At 36.4% G+C, this 21,952-nt stretch overlaps 1 protein-coding gene across 17 annotated transcripts in view; it reads left to right on the forward strand.

Annotated features, from left to right (window-relative positions):
* DZIP3 (DAZ interacting zinc finger protein 3) overlaps positions 1–21,952 on the forward strand; it is a 117,108-nt gene that overhangs the window by 25,467 nt on the left and 69,689 nt on the right. For 13 of the 17 annotated variants that reach the window (XM_047723913.1, XM_047723894.1, XM_047723970.1 and 10 more), the window contains 7 exons: positions 803–875; positions 4,610–4,765; positions 7,962–8,078; positions 11,035–11,115; positions 11,435–11,559; positions 14,606–14,720; positions 20,471–20,590. In XM_047723913.1, coding sequence (XP_047579869.1) covers positions 803–875; positions 4,610–4,765; positions 7,962–8,078; positions 11,035–11,115; positions 11,435–11,559; positions 14,606–14,720; positions 20,471–20,590 — 787 coding nt within the window. The remainder of the gene's footprint in view (positions 1–802; positions 876–4,609; positions 4,766–7,961; positions 8,079–11,034; positions 11,116–11,434; positions 11,560–14,605; positions 14,721–20,470; positions 20,591–21,952) is intronic. The other 4 variants (XM_047724002.1, XM_047723994.1, XM_047723987.1 and 1 more) reach the window with 1 other exon arrangement.

Genomic DNA, 21,952 nt, shown 5'->3' on the forward strand with positions numbered 1-21,952 from the left:
CGTGATGCATGGTAAATGATTGTCTAAGAAATAAATACATATATGTGAAGTAAGATAGGATGATTTTTATAAAGCATAGTGCTGAGTAGATCCATTGCTGTTACTCAGTTTTTTCTCTGCTAGTGTATAGAATTAAGATCATATAAATCCTATATGGTCTTATGTTATAGGTTCTTATATTATGGGCCCTATATCATGGTTCTGTATGTAGACAAAAGCAATTTTATAAATAGTTTTTCAGTTCTGTATGTAACACTGCATATATTCACATTTTGAACCAATGTCAGAAGCAAAACTTAACAATTTACAAATTAACTATTTTACAAAAATAGTTAATTTTTAAATATGATATTCTCTCTCAATTTTGGAAAAATGGATAACTATAAGGCCAGAAACCTGGAACAAAAAAGTAAAAGCATCTGCATAAGATAGATCCCTTCCAAGCCTTTATTATCTTCATAAACCTCAGCCTTTTTAAGACCCATTTTTCTTTACATTGAAACAGTGCTATAAAGTTATTTTTTTCCCATGATTTTGGTATATTCTGTGTCCAAGAAAATTTTTTATATCTGCTTTCATTCTGTTTAGCGCTATCCAGTAAAGGCAGAGCATACTTCTTTTTTTCTTTAACTTGCATCCCTAAAGATATGACACCTACCACTATTATCAGTCTTGCTATATATTGTTTACACTTTCGAACTTTCAGACAAATTCACTTGTTAGATTCTTTACTACTACAATTTAATTGTGTTCTTTATAAGGAGATACTCTGATTACACATTTCTTTCTTTTTCATTTAAAGTAGGGCTCCAACTGTGGAGGGGCAGACTAAGGAGGAAATCAAAAATAAGGTAGAAAAATCTACTGACCAACTGGTAAGAGTTAATTTTCATTAATTATGAATAAATTAATAATAAGTAATTATGACAGTGTAATTTTAAATCTAGTCAGTTGACTTATCTCTTCAGAATTTAAGGGTGACTCTACTTTCTTTCCTTCATAAGTAAAATTATGGTCATAATTAAATCTCTGATAATTAATACTTCTGTCTAAATGTTATTTTAAGCACCAATTCTCACTGTAAGTTAAACTTGGAGGTGATCGAATTGACTTGTCCAGAAACATAAAACAATCAATTTTAAGAAATCCTTTACTTGTCCTTTGAAGCAAAATCCAATCAAAATGAAAACTATGCACATGCAAAGAAAATTATTTAGTAAGAAATTTTCAGAGTTGTTTTGAAATTCTCTTTCCTGTTTTTATCATCTTTACTGTTAGAAATTCCAGTTCAAAATGAAGGAGAATCAAGTATACATTGCTATAAGGTTTATATTGCCAGTGACAATATATTTTATGGTAGCTTAAAAAATATGTATATGGGGGCACCTGGGTGGCTCAGCGGTTAAGCCTCTGCCTTCGGCTCAGGTCATGATCTCAGGGTCCTGGGATCGAGTCCCACATCGGGCTCTCTGCTCTGTGGGGAGCCTGGTTCCTCCTCTCTCTCTCTCTCTCTCTCTCTGCTTGCCTCTCTGCCCACTTGTGATCTCTCTCTGTCAAATAAATAAAATCTTTAAAAAAAAATATGTATATGTATGTATACATACATATGTATCACATGTACTTATATTTAATGAAGGGTGGATGAAGAGCTATTTGGGTTTTTTTTTTAGTTCAGTTTTAACTTACACATAGTTTTTTTTTTTTTTTAAGATTTTATTTATTTATTTGACAGAGAGAGATCACAAGTAGACAGAGAGGCAGGCAGAGAGAGAGAGAGAGGGAAGCAGGTTCCCTGCTGAGCAGAGAGCCCGATGCGGGACTCGATCCCAGGACCCGGAGATTGTGACCTGAGCCGAAGGCAGCGGCTTAACCCACTGAGCCACCCAGGCGCCCCAAACTTACACATAGTTTTATGTGATTATTGATGTCCACTGTTAATAAAGCTTGTAAAGGTTATCTAGTAACAGGAGAAAACATATGAACATAAAATAATCATATTATTTAACTGCATGAGGTTATCACTGTAAAAAATGTTGCAGAGAAAATACAATATATACAGATGTACATAGGGATATACACTTGAGCCAGCAGGGATTAGATCTAGAAAGTGAATTTCTAAATACATAATTGGAAATACAAAAGTTAAAGGAGGTGAAAACTTTGACCTGAGTTTGGTTTAGAGGCTAAATTAATTTTGTGAAATGGAATGAGCATCAAATATTTTAATAACTGGGTTAAATAATTGTAGTTATATAATTAGTGACCACTAACTTAAAAAATTATATTTACAATAAGAAAAATATTTAGTAAGCATGAAGCTTATAGTATGTCCTATTAACAATTTTTATTCATGCCATAATCTTGCTTGTGTATCAATTTGGTAATTAATATTAGATGATTTTGTGGTGACTTTTGACTGCAGAACTGACCTTTAGTTTGAAATGTATGCCCTACTGACAGTGGTCATTCTTTTGAAGGGTTTGTCTAGTTACATTGTGGAAGCTTTTTGTTTTTATAAACTTTTTGGAAAATTTCAAACCTACAGAAAAGTTGCAAGAATAATGCAATGAATACTTACATACCCTTCACTGAGATTTAGTGAACTATTAACACTTTCCTACATTTTTGGATATAATTTTCATATAATGAAATAAAGTGTAAGGTTATTTGTTGGATATTAATGGGGTTGGAGGAATCTTAATTTAAGACTCAAACCCAGTGAATTTTTGAACACTGAAAAGAATAAAATTAAGTAAAATTGAAAAAAAACAAAGACTCAAACCCAGAAGGGGAGAGTAGGCAAGTAGTCCTACCGTATTGAGTCCTGGTTACTTTCCTGGGTAATTGCAGTCTGAAAGACCTGACTGATGGTCAGAGAGTCAACTCCTCCCCACCCCCAAGGCATTTTCAGTGACGTAAGCTTTACATGGCCTCCATAATAAGAAGCTGTCTTTTCTGATTTTCAGAGGTCAGCATCAACGTACTCATATTCCCAAAGTTTAAACATGGTATAGGAACTGTGGTATCTTGTTAAGGTTTGAAGGAAGTCCATCATCCATGTGTTCCAGGTGCTTCTCCATTTCTGTTGCCCACCTGTTCCTCACAACTAATGTTAATATACAGTCCAGCAGGATTGACTATATATAGCTATTGTTTAGACATTAATGATGGCTTATTAAGTCCATAAGAATGAATTCCTATAGACCCAAGATTAGTATGACTTAGCTCTGACCAATTAAGTCATTCTGTTTTACTACTTTGTTTATAATTTAAACTATTACAATTTTATTTTCAATATGCTGTGTGTTTAGTCACTAAAACATCAGTCACATATGTAAAAAGTACTCTTACATCTAGCTTTCATATTATTATGTAGAATAATCTATGTAATACTTTAAACTTAGCATTTTTTTTTGCCTTTAAGTGGGTCAATTCAATGCAATCTGTGTATTTCTGTAGGGCAGTCATTTTTTGAGGCCTAATTCACATTTAAGCCTTAAATTGTAAATATTTCCCATTCCACTACCCTGTTAAAAGTGGTATAATTATTCCTATTTTAAAATATTTATAACTTCCAAATGAATTTATATATTTATTTCTGTATATTAAGGCTTCTGTATATTAAAGCTTCCTGAATTTTGGTCTTAAATTTCCTGCTATATTTTAAGTCCTTGAAAGCAGAGGGAATGTCTTATTCTTTTTTTTTTAATTAAAAAATTTTTTTAGGAGCGCCTGGGTGGCTTAGTGGGTTAAGCCTCTGCCTTCAGCCCAGGTCATGATCTCAGGGTCCTGGGATCGAGCCCCATATCGGGCTCTCTGCTCAGCGGGGAGCCTGCTTCTTCCTCTCTCTCTGCCTGCCTCTCTGTCTACTTGTGATCTCTCTCTCTCTGTGTCAAATAAATAAATAAAATCTTTAAAAAAATGAATAAATAAAAAAAAAATTTTTTAAAGATTTTATTCATTTGAGAGAGAGAAACAGAGAGACACACAAGCAGGGAAGAGCCGAGGGAGAGGTGAAGCAGACTCCCCACTGAACGAGCTGGGAGCCTGATGTGAGGCTTAATCCCAGGAGGTGAGCCGAAGGCAGACACCTGACTATCTGAGCTTCACAGGTGCCTGAGAATATTCGTCTTACTCTTATTTGGATTTTCTATCACTTTGTCATAGTTATCTACATATAGTATATACAAGCACTTTGTTCATGGAGCCCAATGTGGGACTTTAAACTCATGACCTTGAGATCAAGACCCGAACTGAGATCAAGAGTTGGACACTTAGGGGTGCCTGTGTGGCTCAGTGAGTTAAAGCCTCTGCCTTTGGCTCAGGTCATGATCCCAGGGTCCTGGGATCAAGCCCTGCATCAGGCTCTCTGTCCAGCGGGTAGCCTGCTTCCTCCTCTCTCTCTGCCTGCCTCTCTCCCTACTTGTGATATCTCTCTCTGTCAAATAAATAAATAAAATCTTAAAAAAAAAAATTGGATACTTAACCAACTGACCCACCTAGGTGCCCTAGTCTTTGTTCTTTCTTTTAATGTTTTTTCTGGTCTTAATATTTAGAGTAATAAGAATATGTATAATTGTGTAAATTTTTAATAATCATTTTCTTCTAGGGTAAACAGGAAAAGGACACACCTACTGATCTTGTTCCTGTTAACTTACTATTAGAAGTGAAGAAATTATTGACTGCAATTAATACTCTACCAAAAGGTGTGATCCCTCACATTAAGAAGTTCTTACAAGAAAATTTTTCCTTCCAAATCATGCAGGTAAGATTATAATTTGTTCTTTGGGGCGGAAGTACAGCTCTTTGTTTATCGCTGTCCAGAGAAAACACATTATGTTCCTTTACTCTCATACTACTACTATACTGACAGCACTTCTGACACTAGAGATGTGGACTTATTCCCATATCAACTAGTTCTACACTAACTGGGTATCCAACAAGTCAATTAAATTCTGATACTATTTGCCTAGAGTTAGTATCAGATCCCGCAAGTCAGGGGCTCAGTTCCACAAATCTGTTCTGACTTAAGACACCAGTCACAAGTCCTAGGTTGTCCCTGGTACTTCTCTCCAACTGGCTATGGATTGGAGTTCCCATGACCCCTTCCTGGGTTCAATAATTTGCTAGTATAGCTCACAGAACTCCAGGAAACACTTACTTGATATTTACCAATTTATTACATAATAAAGGCTATGATAAAGGATTTTAAAAAACAGCCAAATGAAGAGATACATAGGGCGAGGTCTGGAAGGGCCGCAAGTATTGGAGCATCTGTCTCTGTGGAGTTGGGGTGTGCCACTCCCCTGGCATGTGGATGTGTTCACTAAATTGGAAGTTCTCTGAACCCCATACTTGAAGGATTTTTATGGAGGCTTCCTCATATAAGCATGATCAATTATTAATTCAAATGCCCAGCCCCTCCCCATCTGGGAATGGGGATAGTGCTAAAAGCTCCAAGCTTCTAATCATGGCTTGTTGTTTCTGTTGACCAGCCCCTATCCAGGGGCCAACCGAGAGTTACCTCATTAGAACAAAAGATGCTCCTATCACCCAAGAAATTCCAGGAGTTTTAGGAACTCTGTGTCAGGAACCAGGATCAAAGACCAAATATAACCAGGAACTAGGAACAGATATCAATGTATCTTTTTTTTATTATTTCACAGTGACTTTTTCCCTCTTTTCCTCCCTCCCTTTCTTCCCACAATAGTGTAGCTAAAGTCTTGAAATCTCCATCTTTTTGTGAAGGTCTCTGGTGTCAGCTTTGACTGTAGACTTTTATTAAATAGAGTTAGTTGGTGGGAATGTGGGTTAGTAGCTAGTAAGCCATCATTGATATAAGGTCTAGTGTTTATTCTTATTCTACTAATAACCGATAGCATGCCACACTGGGACAGGGGATTGCTTTTGGTTTTTCTAATTTGTAAAATGTTGACAAATTTTTTAAAAATGTAAGGTTAAAAACAATGTCCAAAATTTTTTTATTTATGAGTAAAATAAATACTCTAAAAAAATACAGTAGATTTCTATCTTGGAAGTAGTTTTTTTAAATAATAACTTATGAAACTTTCAACACAAGATGGGTATCAGTTGTGAAATTGAGCCCTGTATCAGGCTCCACAATGGGCATGGAGCCTGCTTAACATTCTCTTTCTCCCTCTCCCCGCCACCTCCCTCTCTTTAAAAAGAAAGAAACAAACAAAAACCATACCCATTAATTTACAATTAATTTAAAGCCTGCTTTCCCTTCCCTGTATCACATCTGTATTTCCCTACCATTGTTCTCTGCACCTCCCAAATAAACTACTTGCATTTAAGCTGGAACCAAAACTGACACTCTTATTCTAGGGGTATATTTCCTCAAGGTCCCAACCAAAGGATGTAGTGTTTTCCAGGGTCCCTCATCCTCGATAGGTAGTGCATTCTGTTTTTCCCCCAGCTTTGTAAGTTGCTTAAAACTCAGCCTCACAGCCACAACTGAAAATGGCAGTTACCTTAACGAAAAATGTGACTCCAGAAGTCAGTCATATGGTCTCTAGGCATTCCTTCTCTCTGAATGTTGACCCCACAGATTTACAGTGTCTTTGTAGCTTTCTGTTGCTTTCAAAAAATGGTTTTTATATTTTGCCCAGGTTTTCTAGTTCTAAAGTAGGTGGTCCTTTAGTGTTAGGTTTTATATGCTTACTCAAATCCAAGAGCTATTGTTGAGTAACTGATTGGATAAATGAGTCTAGAATTTAAGTGATAGTTCTGAGCTGGAAAACAAATTTGGAAACTCTCCATATGTAGACATTTAAAAACATGACAGTGGATAACTTCAGGGAATGTATATGTTGATGGAGAAGAGGTTCAGTAAATGAGTGCTGGGGAGAAAAAGTACCTAGCTATTTAGGAGAAAAATAAAAAAAAATATTGTGTATTAGAAACCATTTTAAGAAAGTATAGGTTGGGGGTGCCTGGGTGGCTCAGTGGGTTAAAGCCTCTGCCTTTGGCTTGGGTCATGATCCTGGGGTTCTGGGATCGAGCCCTGCATTGGGCTCTCTGCCCACTGGGGAACCTGCTTCCTCCTCTCTCTCTCTGCCTGCCTCTCTGCCTACTTGTGATCTCTGTCTGTAAAATAAATAAATAAAATCTTAAAAAAAAAAAGTATAGGTTAAACTTTTCACACAGATAATGCATTTTTAAACACATAATGGAATTTAAGTGAAGCACTTGTAAGAATTTAAGTGAATTTAAGTGAAGCACAAGGTATTGAGAAATGGTCAAAAAGATAAGACATAGTCTTCCTTTTCATTTCATCCATATAATGTAACAAACTATGGTATATAATAAATCCTGTATTAGTTTGGTTCCAATCAGATTATAGCTTAAGATTCCTTGACCTAGTGTTGGAATTAAGCCAGCATTCTTGCAAGGTCAGGGCCGGAAAGATTTTAGCCATGCTTAGAGAATAGAAGGTATGATAATGAACTGGGATAACCACTTTCCTCTGAAGTAGGAGTGGATGTGGCCAATTCTTGGCAGACATAAGAATGCTTTTTAAGTGTTTCGAGGAAATAGTTAACAGAGATTTGTCAGACTACTTAAAAACAAATGAGAGAACATTTGATCTGGGTGGTGTAGATTTCTTTCTTTCCTTTTTTTCTCTCTCTTTATCTTTCTTTCTTTCTTTTAGAGAGAGAGAAAGTGGGGAGAGGGAAAGGAAGAGAAAGAGAAGCAGACTCCCCACTGAGTAGGGAGCACGATTTGGAGCTGGATCCCACAACCCTGAGAGATCATGACCTGAGCTGAACTCAAAAGTCGGATGCTCAACTGACAGAGCACCCAGGTGCCCCAGTGGTGTGGATTTTTAAAAAATCATTTCCAGATTTTCCACAACTAGCATGTATTACTTGTATAATAAAAATGTATGTAGATATTTGCTTTAACTTAAAGAAATTTTTGACCAATTATTTCCACAGAGAGAAGTTGCAACTAACAGCCAGAACGGGGAGGAAATTGTTCCTGTTTTGAATTTACGTTTCTTGATAACACAACTGGAAGCAGCTCTTAGGAACATTCAGGCTACTAATTATACTGTAAGTGTTTTCTTTTGAAAGTTTGAAATAATGGACTTGGACAACATTTTCCAATGAGAGGGTAGCCAGTACAATTTGTATTTTCCTTTTACCTCTTAAGAAAAGGTATGCATAAACTGATTACCTTCCTATTTCTTGTACTTTATTACTGCATCTCTGTAATGAGCCTAATCTAAGAGTCCCCTTCCCTACCATAAAATTGTTCATCTTAAATGAAGAAAAACTTGAACTAGTAAACACGGGCTTTCTTATTAGAAATGGAGAGATATGAACTTCAGAAATTACTCCTTCCTTTCCTCCTAGTTATTAGTCAACTCCTGATATTTCTATATTTGTAAAAATTGGAACTTCTGTCATCTGCTAATAAGTAGTTATGCAAGATAAAATTGACAAGATATATTTATATGTTCAGTTTCAAATGATACTTTAGAAATAAATAGAAAATCTGAGGAAAAATAAACCTGGCATCAAAAATCAGAACCAATAATAGTACAGGACAGTAAAAGGAAAAAAATCAGTTCTTTGAATACTTTGGGTTCGTAATGTAAACTAAATTTCACACATACGTGGAAGATGGATTAGAGTTATCTTCAAGAAAGGGCTACCTGGGTACCAACTAAGGTAGCCAAAGACACCAAATCTCTGAGATTTACAAGAAAGTGGAGAAATCATCTTAGTTTAGTACTCTCAGGATGAGGATTCTAAGTGGTGATGTATACCACCCTAAAGGAGTTCTCCGTGGAGCCAAAATAGGTAACAAAAGGGAGTTTGCATTAACAAGTATTCCCCAGAATTTCTGGGATGCTAAAGATCTGCTCTTTCTCCCACTGACCAGGTCACCAAGCAGTAAAATAAATGAGTATAAAATCAACATTAGCAGATGCTGATTGCTTAGCCTACTGAGACATTACTTCAAAGATGAGTCTTACATAAAGAAAGGGAGGAGATCCTTCTCTTGGTAGCATTGTTGAACAGAATTGGAAATGTCATGATCAGAGCAGCCTGCTGTTGTATCCAGATGGCTCTCCCTGTTCCTCAAGGCTACTGAGGATAGGTGGAGCAACTTTGTTCTAGGAGGTGGCATGAGGGCAGGGGGCAGTTGCCAATATCTCAATATCCATTTAGTTCCAATACTTGGAATGATCCCTACTATTCAGGGAGCAGGTAGGGAGGAAAGGCCAGAGCATATTGGTTAGCAATGTAATGCTTATATCTCTAAATTCCTGAGTTCTTTACCTTGTACTTGTAGCATTACCACAATTCCACATTTTATCCTGTTTTCAAAGTGTTCTGTTTAGAGTTGTATGAGCCAAAGGCTCAGTCATATTATTTATGAAGCCAGTTTTTTTTTAAGTTACAAAGTAATAGCTTACACTTACTTAATGTTTGCTATATGACAGATACTTTTTGTAAGGATTAGCTCATTTAATCTTCTCAAGCACCCCACTTAATTATTCCTATTTTATAGATTTAAAACTGAAGCACAGAGGTTAAATAACTTTCTTAATTCAGCAGGTGGTAAGTAGTGGAATCAGTATATAAGCCTGTGTAATCTTGGCTTTAGTGTCTATTCTGTGAACTGCATTTTACCACTTCTGCAAAGATGGGAATTTTAAGATAGAAACCAGTTAGATGTTACATAGGTTCATTGAAAGCAAGCACGCATATCTGTTTCCACTGAGATCAGTTTGAAGCCAAACTTCTAACTCCAAGCAGTTACTTCATAAATGTGTACTGTTGGCCATGAGAAGTATTCTGGGTAAGAGAACACAGTTAGATCACTAAAAAATAAGACATATCCTGTAGATGCTTATCGTACCTCTGTACCTGAAAAAAATCTTGTTTATAGTATGGAACAGTCTCATTGTAAAAAGTTAATGTGACAAAAGATATGGTTATGATTTTCAGTTAGTAGAGAGCTTATGAACAGAATGTATAATATTTTTCTCCATGGACAATTTTTAAACTTTTTATTTGAGGTCATTTTAGATGCACAGAAGTTGCAAAAATATAGCTGTATAATACAAAAATGCAGAGAGATCTTGGCATACCCTTCACTCAGTTTCCCTCAATAGTTATTTGTTACATAACAATTTATGTTATCAAAACCAGGAAGTTGGCATTCCTACAGTAAGTGTTGTATCTGAAGTCTCCAAGACCTACTCCCATATTCAGAAGGACTCATGGGACTCAGAATATAGTTGTACTTATTACTACATCTGTCTGGAGATCTTAGCCATTTGTAGCATGTAGGGGTAGGAGAGGGAAAGAGACAATAAATCCTGATGGCTTTCATTTTCTTTAATTAAACTGTAATGTTTTATTTTGAGATTATTGACTATCCTTTCTCTTTAGGGTCAAATTGTCAAATACATCTAAAATGTATTTGCTATTGCTCTTACTAGATAGTTAAAAATATAATGATGATCATTTTTACTATTTTTTAATAATTGCTGGGTAGGCCTAGGATATTTATTTTTTTTAAGTGCAATTAATTAACATATAGTGTATTATTAGTTTCACAGGTAGAGGTCACTGATTAATCAGTTGTATGTAACACCCAGTGCTCATTACATCAAGTGCCTTCCTTAATTACCATCACCCAGTTACACCATCTCCCCACCTACCTACCCCCCTCCAACAACCCTTAGTCTGTTTCCTATAGTTAAGAGTCTCTTATGGTTTGTCTCCCTCTCTGATTTTGTCTTTTCTTTTTCCCTCCCTTCCCCTATGATCCTCTGTCTTGTTTCTTAAATTCCACATATAGTGAAATCATATGATTATTATCTTTCTCTGATTGACTTATTTCACTTAGCATATGACCTTCTAGTTACATCCACGTTGTTGCAAATGGTGAATTCTTTTTTTTTTTTTGATAGGCCTAGAATATTTAATTAAACTTGGTATACTGAAAATTAACTTAGTCTAAATAATCAATTAATTTTTTTTCTTTTAGGCACATCAGATTAATGTTGGTTATTATTTGACATTACTGTTTTTGTATGGAGTGGCACTTACTGAAAGAGGAAAGAAAGAGGTATGTAGCATGTGTTATTTGCCCATTGTAAATCTTCTCATGCTCACTACTTTTTGACGAAAGGTTGATTTTAGAAATTCTCTAAATGTTCATTTTGAAACATTGGCTAAAGAAGATGTTCTTTTGTAAATAAGTATTTTAATCATTGAGTATATTATCTGTGTGATCACAAACAGATGCTAGGATTAGAGATGTGAATAAATGACTACATGACTGTATCAATATGAAAGCTGCTCCGACTTCTCCAGTTTGGAAAATAATTATTGTAAAAAGAACAAATGCTTTTATATCAGCCAAATCTAGTTTTATGTTCCTACAGGATTACACAGAAGCGGAGAATAAATTTCTAGTGATGAAGATGGTGATCCAAGAGAATGAAATTTGTGAGAACTTTATGTCTTTAGTTTATTTTGGACGTGGTTTGCTTCGATGTGCTCAGAAGAGGTAAGGATTTTAATAAATGGACAGATCTTGCCTTTCACCTTTTAGCATTGTGAAATGGGATAGTGTTTATAGTATACTAGGTATCATGACATTTGTGCTCTACTGGTTCTTCTTCACCTGTTCCTGTAGATAATAATTTCTTTAATGTTTTTGAGGATTTTAAATATCAAACTTAACAGGTCATGGCAATAAAAGACAGTGTAGCAAAGACATGAGGAACATAGGCCTTGCAGTCTGACGGACCTGGGTTTAAATACATTTTTTGCCATGTACCCAATCTATGACCCTGAGAAATGTTCTGTTACTCAGCCTTATCTTTTCCTCTCTGTAAAATGGAACTAATAATAGTGCCTACCTGCAACAAGGATGTTGTAGATGATCAAATAAGCTCTCAGAACACAGAAATGCTAGGTTTAATAAATAAATGATGGTTATAGTTATTAATACTATCACCAGTGGGAATAGATGTTTAAGGTATAAATGAGCTTCTAAAGCACTGAAAGGGTCCAGATTCTGGGTTTGGGAAATATTGGGGATCACACAGTTAGTGAAATTGTGTGGGGAACCTTTATGGACTATTTACTTCCTATATGGAGATCCTTAGCCATTTATAGCATAATGTATTAATTTTATTGGCTCAGAATTTGGCGTGTTCTAAAGACTGTGTGTGCTGAGTGTTGGGGATATGATAGTTTGCAAAATAGATCGTTCCTGGCTTCATGTAACTGACCGTATAGTGAAGGTTATAGACCTTAATCAAATAATCAGCTATACAAATAATCAATTATGAAATATGATAAAGAGCTATGAAGGAAAATGCAGTGAAAAACTAAATAGCCTTCACTAGACACCCAGTCCAGTTCTGGGAATCAGAAGTCTTCCTGAGGAAATAATGTTTGGCTGAGACTTGAAAGATGAAATTGGCAGCTGTGCCAGTCCTTATGCAGGATTACTGCTGGACCCAACCGTGGGATTCCTAAAAGAGTCACTTCTGTGGGAGTTACCTGATTCTTTTGTAAGATTTTATCTTCAATCCTCTGGCATGCTTGTTTTTTACTAGGGTACCCAGAAGACTTCCTACTTCCCATTTAGTAGCATGATGCCATCAATATAAATGGGCTTTTGTGATGTTTTACAGAATTTCAGGATGGTCAGAATCTCTTTAGTCTGTACTGTAGAGAGAACTCACATAGCTGTGAGACAGGACAAAGATGTATACTGCTGTCCTTCCCTCAGATGTGTGAACTACTCTTTAGTCTCTTTACCAGTGGGCATTGAAGAGAATCTCTTTTCCATTATCATTGATAGGAGAAAGCCCAGTCACAGGACAGCATCATTTGCTTTCATCCCTGGCCTACAGAGGACAGTCACCACTGAGCTGCTCAAAGACGCTGGTGCCTTTCTCATTGTGTCCTCTGGAGTGTCCTCTGGGCCTTTCCAGGGAACTTTGTCTAGTGGTGGCTTCTTTGGTCTTGTGTAGGAAGTCCATTCTAACATCCTTAGCTCCCTGGGCTTTCTTCAGTGCCCTGCCAAAAAATTTCCAGCATCTCCACCTACCTCAATTACTCTAGGCCATTGTTGGATCCAAGCTTGAAGTAGCCTTCTCAGCAGTCTGTGGCCATTGGTTGGATCCAAGCTTGAAGTAGCCTCAGCAGCAGCTCAGGTGGCTCAGGTGTCCTTGTTAGGAAATAAATCTTGAACTGTGGAGGAGTCATCCCAAATCAGCATACACTTCCCTATCCAGCTGTGTCTCTGTGTTGGTTCAGCACTCTTAAGATCCACTCCCACATATGTTTCTGTATACACTAGTACACACTAGTCAAATTCCTCAGTTCTTATGGTGAATAAGCTTTTCCTAGAGGGGCGGGGACTTTAGTTTCCCGCTTGGACTCTGCTTATACCCAATTCCAGAGTTATTGGTACTGAGCAACAAGCAGAGATAGGAGAGGATTTTTTTTTTTTTTAAAGATTTTATTTATTTATTTGACAGAGAGAGATCACAAGTAGGCAGAGGCAGGCGGAGAGAGAGGAAGGGAAGCAGGCTTCCTGCTGAGCAGCGAGCCCGATGTGGGACTCGATCCCAGGACTCTGGGATCATGACCTGAGCCGAAGGCAGCGGCTTAACCCACTGAGCCACCCAGGCGCCCCAGGAGAGGATCTTGAGAAGGGAGGGCATCATCTTTTGATATATGCACCTTAGATGATATTTTGGCTTGGTCAGAAAATGGTTTCTGCAGTCCTCTAGCAAGAAAGAGGTCATTATCAGCCAGAGAAGTTCAGGACAATTTAGGGGTTTCATTTAAATGTCCCCATTTCAGATCTTAGGGTCTCCTTGTTCCCTGTCAAAGCCCTAATTTTAGCATAACAGTCCTGCTGAGGCAGTGCATTTAGTCTTTTCTGCTGTTCTACCCTTGTGATTAAATATAGGGCCCCATTTCCAGCACAGTATGCCCTTATAAGGTTAGACTTGGTAAAGGTTTTTTTAAATGTTACCATAGAGACCTTTTACCCTTCACAGAGTGTCCTGAGTTGTTAATAGTCCTTTCAAGGAGGTGCATTTGGTCTCTTTTGCTGTTTGTTTCACCTTGTGATTAAATCTGGCCTGATTTTCAGTACAGATTATTGTTATGGATGTAGGAGATGAGAGCCTTTTTAAATGCTGCCATAGAGTCCTCTGTCTTTCACAGTGTGCCCTGAGTCAACAGTTGGCTGACCTGTGCCTGTCATTCTCTTTCTTCAAGGCTTCCAAGACAGTAGACAAAAGCCAACCAACTCTACAATCCCTTTAATTACCATGGCCCCTATTCTGTTCAAGCTTGAGCTACTACATAATCTATTGCCTCCCCTTCCACCTGTATTTCATCCCAATCCACCACAGGTGAGAGTCCTAGCATTTGTATTTCTATAGCATGCCGGAGGTTTTCACCACCCTACTTACCACAAAAAAAAAAAAAAAAAAAAAAAAAGGGTTGCTTATTGTCTCATTGGTAAACTATCTAGTTACAGAGTCCCATTCAAACTGACCTTATTTTAAAATGCCTTACAGATATAATGGAGGTCTGCTAGAATTTCATAAAAGTTTACAAGAAATAGGAGATACAAATGATCCTTGGTTTGACATAGATCCTACAGAAGATGAAGATTTACCTACAACTTTTAAAGTAAGAAATTGCTTAAGAACATTTCATCTGTGACTAATCAGAATCATTTTTGATGAAGTGTGGCCTATGCTAACTTTGTCATATCCATTTTTTTTTAAAGATTTTATTTATTTATTTGAGAGAGAGGGAGAGCATTAGAGGGGAGAGGTCGGAGGGAGAAGCAGACTCCCTGCCGAGCCGGGAGCCTGATGTGGGATGCGATCCCGGGACTCCAGGATCATGACCTGAGCTGAAGGCAGTTGCTTAACCAACTGAGCCACCCAGGTGCCCCTAACTTTGTCATATTCTATAGCAAGCACATTCTTTTGTTGGAAATTAGCTTTTTGTATAAGAAACAACATTGATTCCATTACCTAGTGCAGAATGTAAGATTCAGCACATAGAAGTGAAGTGGCTGGGTTAGTAAATAACAAGATTTGTTAGTATTTAAAAACAAGATTAAATGCTATACTAGTCCAGTACTTCACATAGCTGGAGCTAAGTGTAATAGTTAATTCTTTTTTTTCTAATTATCTTTACCATTATTTTGTTCTTGATTTAAATTTAAAAAATACTAAGAAAATTTGAAAAGCTTATTTCAGAAAACTTGAAAGATATAAAAGTGCTCAAAGATAAAATTCATCCATATTTCATCAAATGGAGAAACTATTGTTAGTATTTTCATTTATGTCTTTCTAGAAACACATGTATAAACACTTGAACCCTTTATTTTTAGTAAATTGGAATGATGTTATACACATTGATGTGTAGTTTAGAAATATATACTGTGAATTTCCCAGTAGTTAGATTATTCTACAGTATGATTTGTTTTTCATGGTCCATCGTATAACTGCTTTAATTTGTGTAACCAGTTCCTTGCTATTGAAAATTTAGTTTATCCTAAACATTCCAGTTTTTCACTATTATGTAAAGTGATCTTTGTGCATTTCTCACATAATTCCTATAGGACAAATTTCTAAAGGTGGAATTGTGAATCAAGTCCAAAGTTGTTGATATTTATCTTCATATTTCTTTTCAAAGTTTGTATTCTTTTTTTTTTTAGAGGGAGTGAGGGGCAGACGCATGTGCACATGTGTGAGTTGGAGAGGGAGAGGGAGAGAATCTCAAGCAGACTTCTCACTGAGCAAGGAGCCCCTTGTGGGGCTCAGTCTCATGACCTTGAGATCATGACCAAACCCAAAATCAAGAGTTGGATACTTAACTGATGGAGCCAACCAGGCACCCCACCAGTTTTTATTCTTAAGACGAAGTATGAGAGTTTCCATTTCCCTTATCTTCTTGGTATTCTTAATTTTGGGTTAATTTTTACTCCTCTTTTAAGCCATATTATAGTAACTTTTTAATTTGTTTAGTGGGTTTCTCTTGGTTAGTGTTTGAATGACCTGTCTGCAGACTTTTACTTTAAGCTTTTCTGGGTCCTTATATTTTGGCTGAGTTGAAAGCCAGATCCATTCCTCAAAGTGGATATTTTGAAAAACTATGAAATTCAATTTTCTTAGAAGCTATAGCAGCTCAAACTGTATAAACCTAATAATATAGTTTCAAAACATATGGGACAAAAACTGGTAACACTAGAAGGAGAGGTAGAAAACTCTTCAGTCACAGAGTACTATTTTACTATAGCTCTCTCAGTAATCAGTAGAATAAGCAGACAGTTTTTGACATTTGTCAGGAAAATCACACAACTTCAAACCTAAGACTTAAAAATGATTTTTTTATATTTTAACGTTAAACTTTTGAGCTTGTGTGAAGCAGTTCCCTACTTGGTCTTAGTTTTCTCTTTTTCCTCCTCCTTTTAAAATATTTTTCTTTGTTATCCAAACATTTTTAGTGGATTTTTTCAAGGAAAATAATACATATATACAGTGTGTAAAATAATATTAAAAGACTCGAAATTAACAGTCTGTAGTCCATCATCTCTAATTGTAGTTCCTAACTAGAGACACCTTCTTCCAGCTCTCTAGGCATATTTCTTTGATATATCTATGTCTTTTGAAAAGCTCTATTGCTTTTTATCATATTTCTCCATTGTAGATAATATCTTTTGACTTCCCTCTATGGTAGATGAGGAGGGTTTATTAAACTCTCTTATACATCCCCTTTACACATACACTTTTCTTTCCCCATTCTACCAGTAGTTATACATCTTTATGTAATCTGCTTTAGGGTTTTCTTTTATTCCTTGGATTATCCTTCTATGTAGAATACTTTGTTTCTTGGATCTCAGGTTTTCCTCTTTTTAGGTTTACTCCCTTGTTTTGGTGTTACAAGTCATGCAGCAGCTTCTTAGAAAAGGGTAAGCCTGGGAGGTAAATTTTTTGAGACCTTTCAAGTCTTCAAAATAATTTATTTTTTCAATACTTTATATCTTGCCTGGGCATAGAATTGTAGGTTGCAAATTATTTTCCTTCATATTTTCAGAGTGTTTCTGTTATTTCCTTGCTTCCAGTATTACTTTGTGAAATCTAATCATCTGATTCTCGATCTTTTGCTTATAATCTGTTTTAATTTTTTTCCTTCTGGGAGCTTTTAGGATATTCTGTATTCCCTAGTGTTCTGAGCTTATATTTTGAAAATGTTCTGGGACATTTAAAAAATTCATTAGATGATTTTTTTCATTTTATTTATGGAATGTTTGTTATTTAGATACTTGATATCTTGGACTAAATTATGATTTTCTTATTTTTTTCCCAATTTGTTACATTTTATCTTTTTGTTTTACTTTCTAGGAGATTTTTCTCAACTTTAGCTTTCTGCATAGGGCAGATACTCAGCCAGTGCACACTAGTGCTGTCATGTTAGTTGTTATAATGTTAAAATATTTATGTAGTGGTTCAAAAATAGTTGGTACCAGGGGTTTCTTGGGCACCCAGCCACCATTCCAGCTGCTTTGGACTTTCTACCAGCCTTCCCTCCCTATGCTGCTTTAAAATCCAATAAAGGTTTAATGTCTAGTAGGATAGAATGCTTCAGTGATCCTGGCTGTAGGCCAGCATGTTCTTAATCTGTAATGATTGGTGCCCAGCACCCCACCCAAAGTCTTGCTTCACAGACATTGTGATTTTATTTATATATATATATATATATATATATATATATTTTTTTTTTTTTTTAAGGGTATTTAGACGACTGACCTATACCCGTTTATCCTAAGTGAGTTCTACCAAAGACCTACCCTACCCCATTTGCTCCTACCTTCATATATCCCCTTAGATAAACTTATCCTGGTGGGGGAATATAGCACCCCTAGAGATGCTGGCACCCTATCAGGGTAGTGCATATGGTTATTTTTAACATTACCCTTGTTCTTATCCTTCTACTGAATTTTTAATTTTAATGATTATTTCAGCTATTATCTACTAGGAGTTTCTGTTGTTATGAATGTTTCCTTTTTTCTTTTCAAATGACAGTCTGTTTTTGTATCATGAATGCGTAATGTGTCAGAGGTAAATGTCAGCCAGACCATGGAAGACCTTATATAAGCCAAGTATGGGGGTTCAGACCCTTTCTTGAAGTTAATGTGAAACCCCTGAAGACTTTTAAACACTGGAATGATATAATCAAATTATAATAAAAGAGAACAGACAGATACACACTCATATACCTATATACATCTATCTATGTGTATATATATGCATATATGCATGTGTGCCTCTCTGGGAGGTGATAGTTCTTGTGGGAACCAGAAGGCTGAGAATAGAACTAACTCTGTAAAGACTGAGGGAAGAGCATTCTAGGTAAATGGAAAAGAGTGTGGGAAAGCCCTTAGGCCTTGACACACAAGTTTGAAGAACTGAAAAAGTAAAACCATATGAATTTTATAATGAGCAAGGCTAGAGACGAATTCAAAGAGATGGCTAGATATACTGAATTTAGGTTCTGCAGGTTCTGCAGGACCTTGCAGTCCATGCTTGGTAAGGGTTAAGACTATTTTAGGTAGGTACAGTGGGAAGCCACTGAAGGATTTTAAGCAAGGAACTGATCCTTTTGCTTTTATATAGAGAGTACCTTGGAGCAGAGTAGGTGGGGAAGAGGTGGACCAGTTAGGCATCTGGTTATTACAGCTAATAATCTAGATAAGATGGAGTGTTAGCAATGGAGATAGAAATGGAAGACTTTACAGTGTATTTTAGGAAATGACACAATGACTTGATGATGTATTGCAGACAAAGGGTGATGGAATCCATTATGCAGTGGATGACTTCAAGATTTCTGGCTTGAAGCTGAAAGATGGTGGTAGATGATCAGGTTCCATGGCCCTGCTAAGTTTACTTCTATCTCTTTAACATCCATAACATCCCTTAACTTCCCTAACAACCTGGCTTCTAACAGGTACTCAGTAAATATATTGAATGAATGAATGCCAAAGACAAGAGGCAAGAGATAAGGAGTAAAGAAGAAGGAACAAAAGGATTAAAAAGGAAAAAAAAAAAACCCTAATAAAGTAGTTACAAATTGTAGTTAGTGTTCTGAAGGAGACAGAGGTGGGGTAGAGAAAATGAAGAACACAGATGTATACTCATGTAGCTGCATATAGGCATATATTTGGTGGGAGTGTCAGTAGGTCAGTATTGAACTAGTAAGTTTGAGATCTGTGAAACTGTAGTACTTATATACATTCTGTGAGCCTATTTCTTTTTTCCCCATTTCCACTTGGCTATTTGCTATGCTGACAGGATACATATACTACCTTTATACTGACAGGACCTTAAATGCCTCTCATTTCTTTCTCTCTTATCTTGATATTTAAAACATTTTTGTTGCCTTGGTCAAAACATCTTTATTCTTCAATATCAGCCATCAATTTAAAATTCTGAATGCTATCAAAGGAATGTTATGAATGGTAACTAGATTTATCAAACACTCTATAGCAACTTATTTGTCATGTTGTATATTCTCAGTATATTAAAAATACTATTATTTGAGGCACCTGGGTGGCTCAGTGGTTTAAGCCTCTGCCTTAAGCGTCAGCTCAGGTCATGATCTCAGGGTCCTGGAATCGAGCCCCGCCTTGGGCTCTGCTGAGAGCCTTCTTCCCGCTCTCTCTCTCTGCCAGCCTCTCTGCCTACTTGTGATCTCTGTCTGTCAAATAAATAAATAAAATCTTAAAAAAAATACTACTATTTGAAATCTTGTAATACTCTCTCTAAGGGATAAGTGTTAAGGACTTGGTCCAAAGACCTGTTTAACATAGACTTCATAATGTGTTTCACCTACATTTAATCAGCATTTGAAAATAGGAAATTGCATTCCAAGTTATAGCTCTGAATACTGGAAGCATATTTCTGTATGCTACTTCTGCCCATAACGGCAGTGAGTGGCATATTGCTCCACTCTAGGAGTCCCACTGCCAACATGGTGTTCTGGGGACCAGTTGATTTGTTGTCTCTGTGTGTGTGTGTGTGTGTGTGTGTGTGTGTGTATCAGAGCAAGTAGTTTTTAGTAGGAACATGTCAGGTATTATGCTATGAGTTGGGATGGTGAAGAGAGGTACAGCTTCAAACACAGACTTTTTTCTTTTCTCCTATGTTTATGTTCAGTAAGAAACCAGTATTTCTAATTTAGGGCCTTTCCATATGTTGTTTACTTTGAATGAGGAAAAAATGTTCTATTGCTGTTTTAGGAAAAAACATATAGTGCCTTCAAAAAGGGAGATAATAAAATGGACATATTATTTAAGGTAAAATATTGGAAGTATTTCAGTCTTGTTACTAATAATTCATAATTTTAAAAAAATTTTTAAAATCTAGGATTTTCTTAATGATTTTATCAAGACAACAGAAAGTAATATAATGAAGCAGACCATTTGCAGTTACCTAGATTGTGAACGATCTTGCGAAGCTGACATTTTGAAGAACACCAATTACAAGGTAATATAATTATTAACTGTTTTTAAAAATGAAATTATAAAATTAAACTTACATACAAATTATTGTTATGCATCAAAATATTGTTTAAAAAGAGTACTTAGTTTGATTATAGTAGAAATCCAGTTAAGAAGTTGAATATCTTGGGGTGCCTGTGTGGCTCAGTTGGTTAAGCATCCAATTCTTGCTTTCAGCTCAGGTCATGATCTCAGGGTTGTGAGATCAAGCCCTGGGTCAGGCTTTGCACTCAGCAGGGAGTGTGCCAGAGATCTCTTTCTCCCTCTCTGTCCCTCTCCCCCTCCCCCTGCTCGAGTGTGTACCTACACTCCTACCTGTCTCTCAAATAAATAAATCTTAAAAAAAAATTTGACTGTCTCTAAGAACTTATATTCATAGTGAACAGCAATTATATATATCTGTGAGTCAATAAAAAGTAAATCAATTTTGCTAGGGATTTTGTAATACTCAAATGTCTCTGTAGTTATAGTTAATGTCTCTGCAATCATAGCAGTAAAAATTATGTGGAATATTCTTTACAGTTAGAAATGTTGTAGGTTTAGAATATCAGCATTTTACTAAGGAGAAAAGTTGTTACTCTTCAAGAATTCTGTTACTAAGTAAGTGATGATTATCTGTTGAATGGGCAAGCAAAATGAAACCAGCCTGGATCTGAAGAAATTCAACAAAGTACATCAAATCTAGTTCTCTTTGAATATATCAAAATAAGGCTGTGGGAAATCACAAGATAGGACGAGATGTAACCATCAGTGCCAGTCTGATACCATTTCTATCATATAATGGAAATCCAGTTGCAAAGCATGATGCCTATACAGTGATTGTTGGGGGGAAGAAATCCAAAATGTATTCATTAGATTAATACAGGTACTGGAAAGTAGGTCTGGTGAAGTGGGCTGTTCAAGGTTGGTGGCAAGTTGGGTCTGGTTTAGGTGATATGGTCCTAAGGTTTCCCAGGGAGGCTTCCAGGGTTCTAGTCACATGGACAGCATGTAGCCTTAGAAGGTCCTGGCCACAAAATTTAGATCTTTGTCATCCAAGCAGTTTACCTATTTAAAGGAAGCAGGACTATAGTTCCCATGGAGTACATACCGGGAAGGCCTAGAAATTTATACCTTGAGGTAATGCAGTAATTAATTAGCTAATTAATTAATCTGTCATTAACATTGTAAATCAGGTCCAGTGATTGTTTTTTTTTTTTTTAAGATTTTATTTATTTATTTGACAGACAGAGATCACAAGTAGGCAGAGAGGCAGGCAGAGAGAGAGAGAGAGAGGAGGAAGCAGGCTCCCTGCAGAGCAGAGAGCCCGATGCGGGGCTCGATCCCAGGACCCTGGGATCATGACCTG

The sequence above is a fragment of the Lutra lutra genome, chromosome 1, assembly GCF_902655055.1.
Source record: "Lutra lutra chromosome 1, mLutLut1.2, whole genome shotgun sequence".
Classification (NCBI taxonomy): domain Eukaryota; kingdom Metazoa; phylum Chordata; class Mammalia; order Carnivora; family Mustelidae; genus Lutra; species Lutra lutra.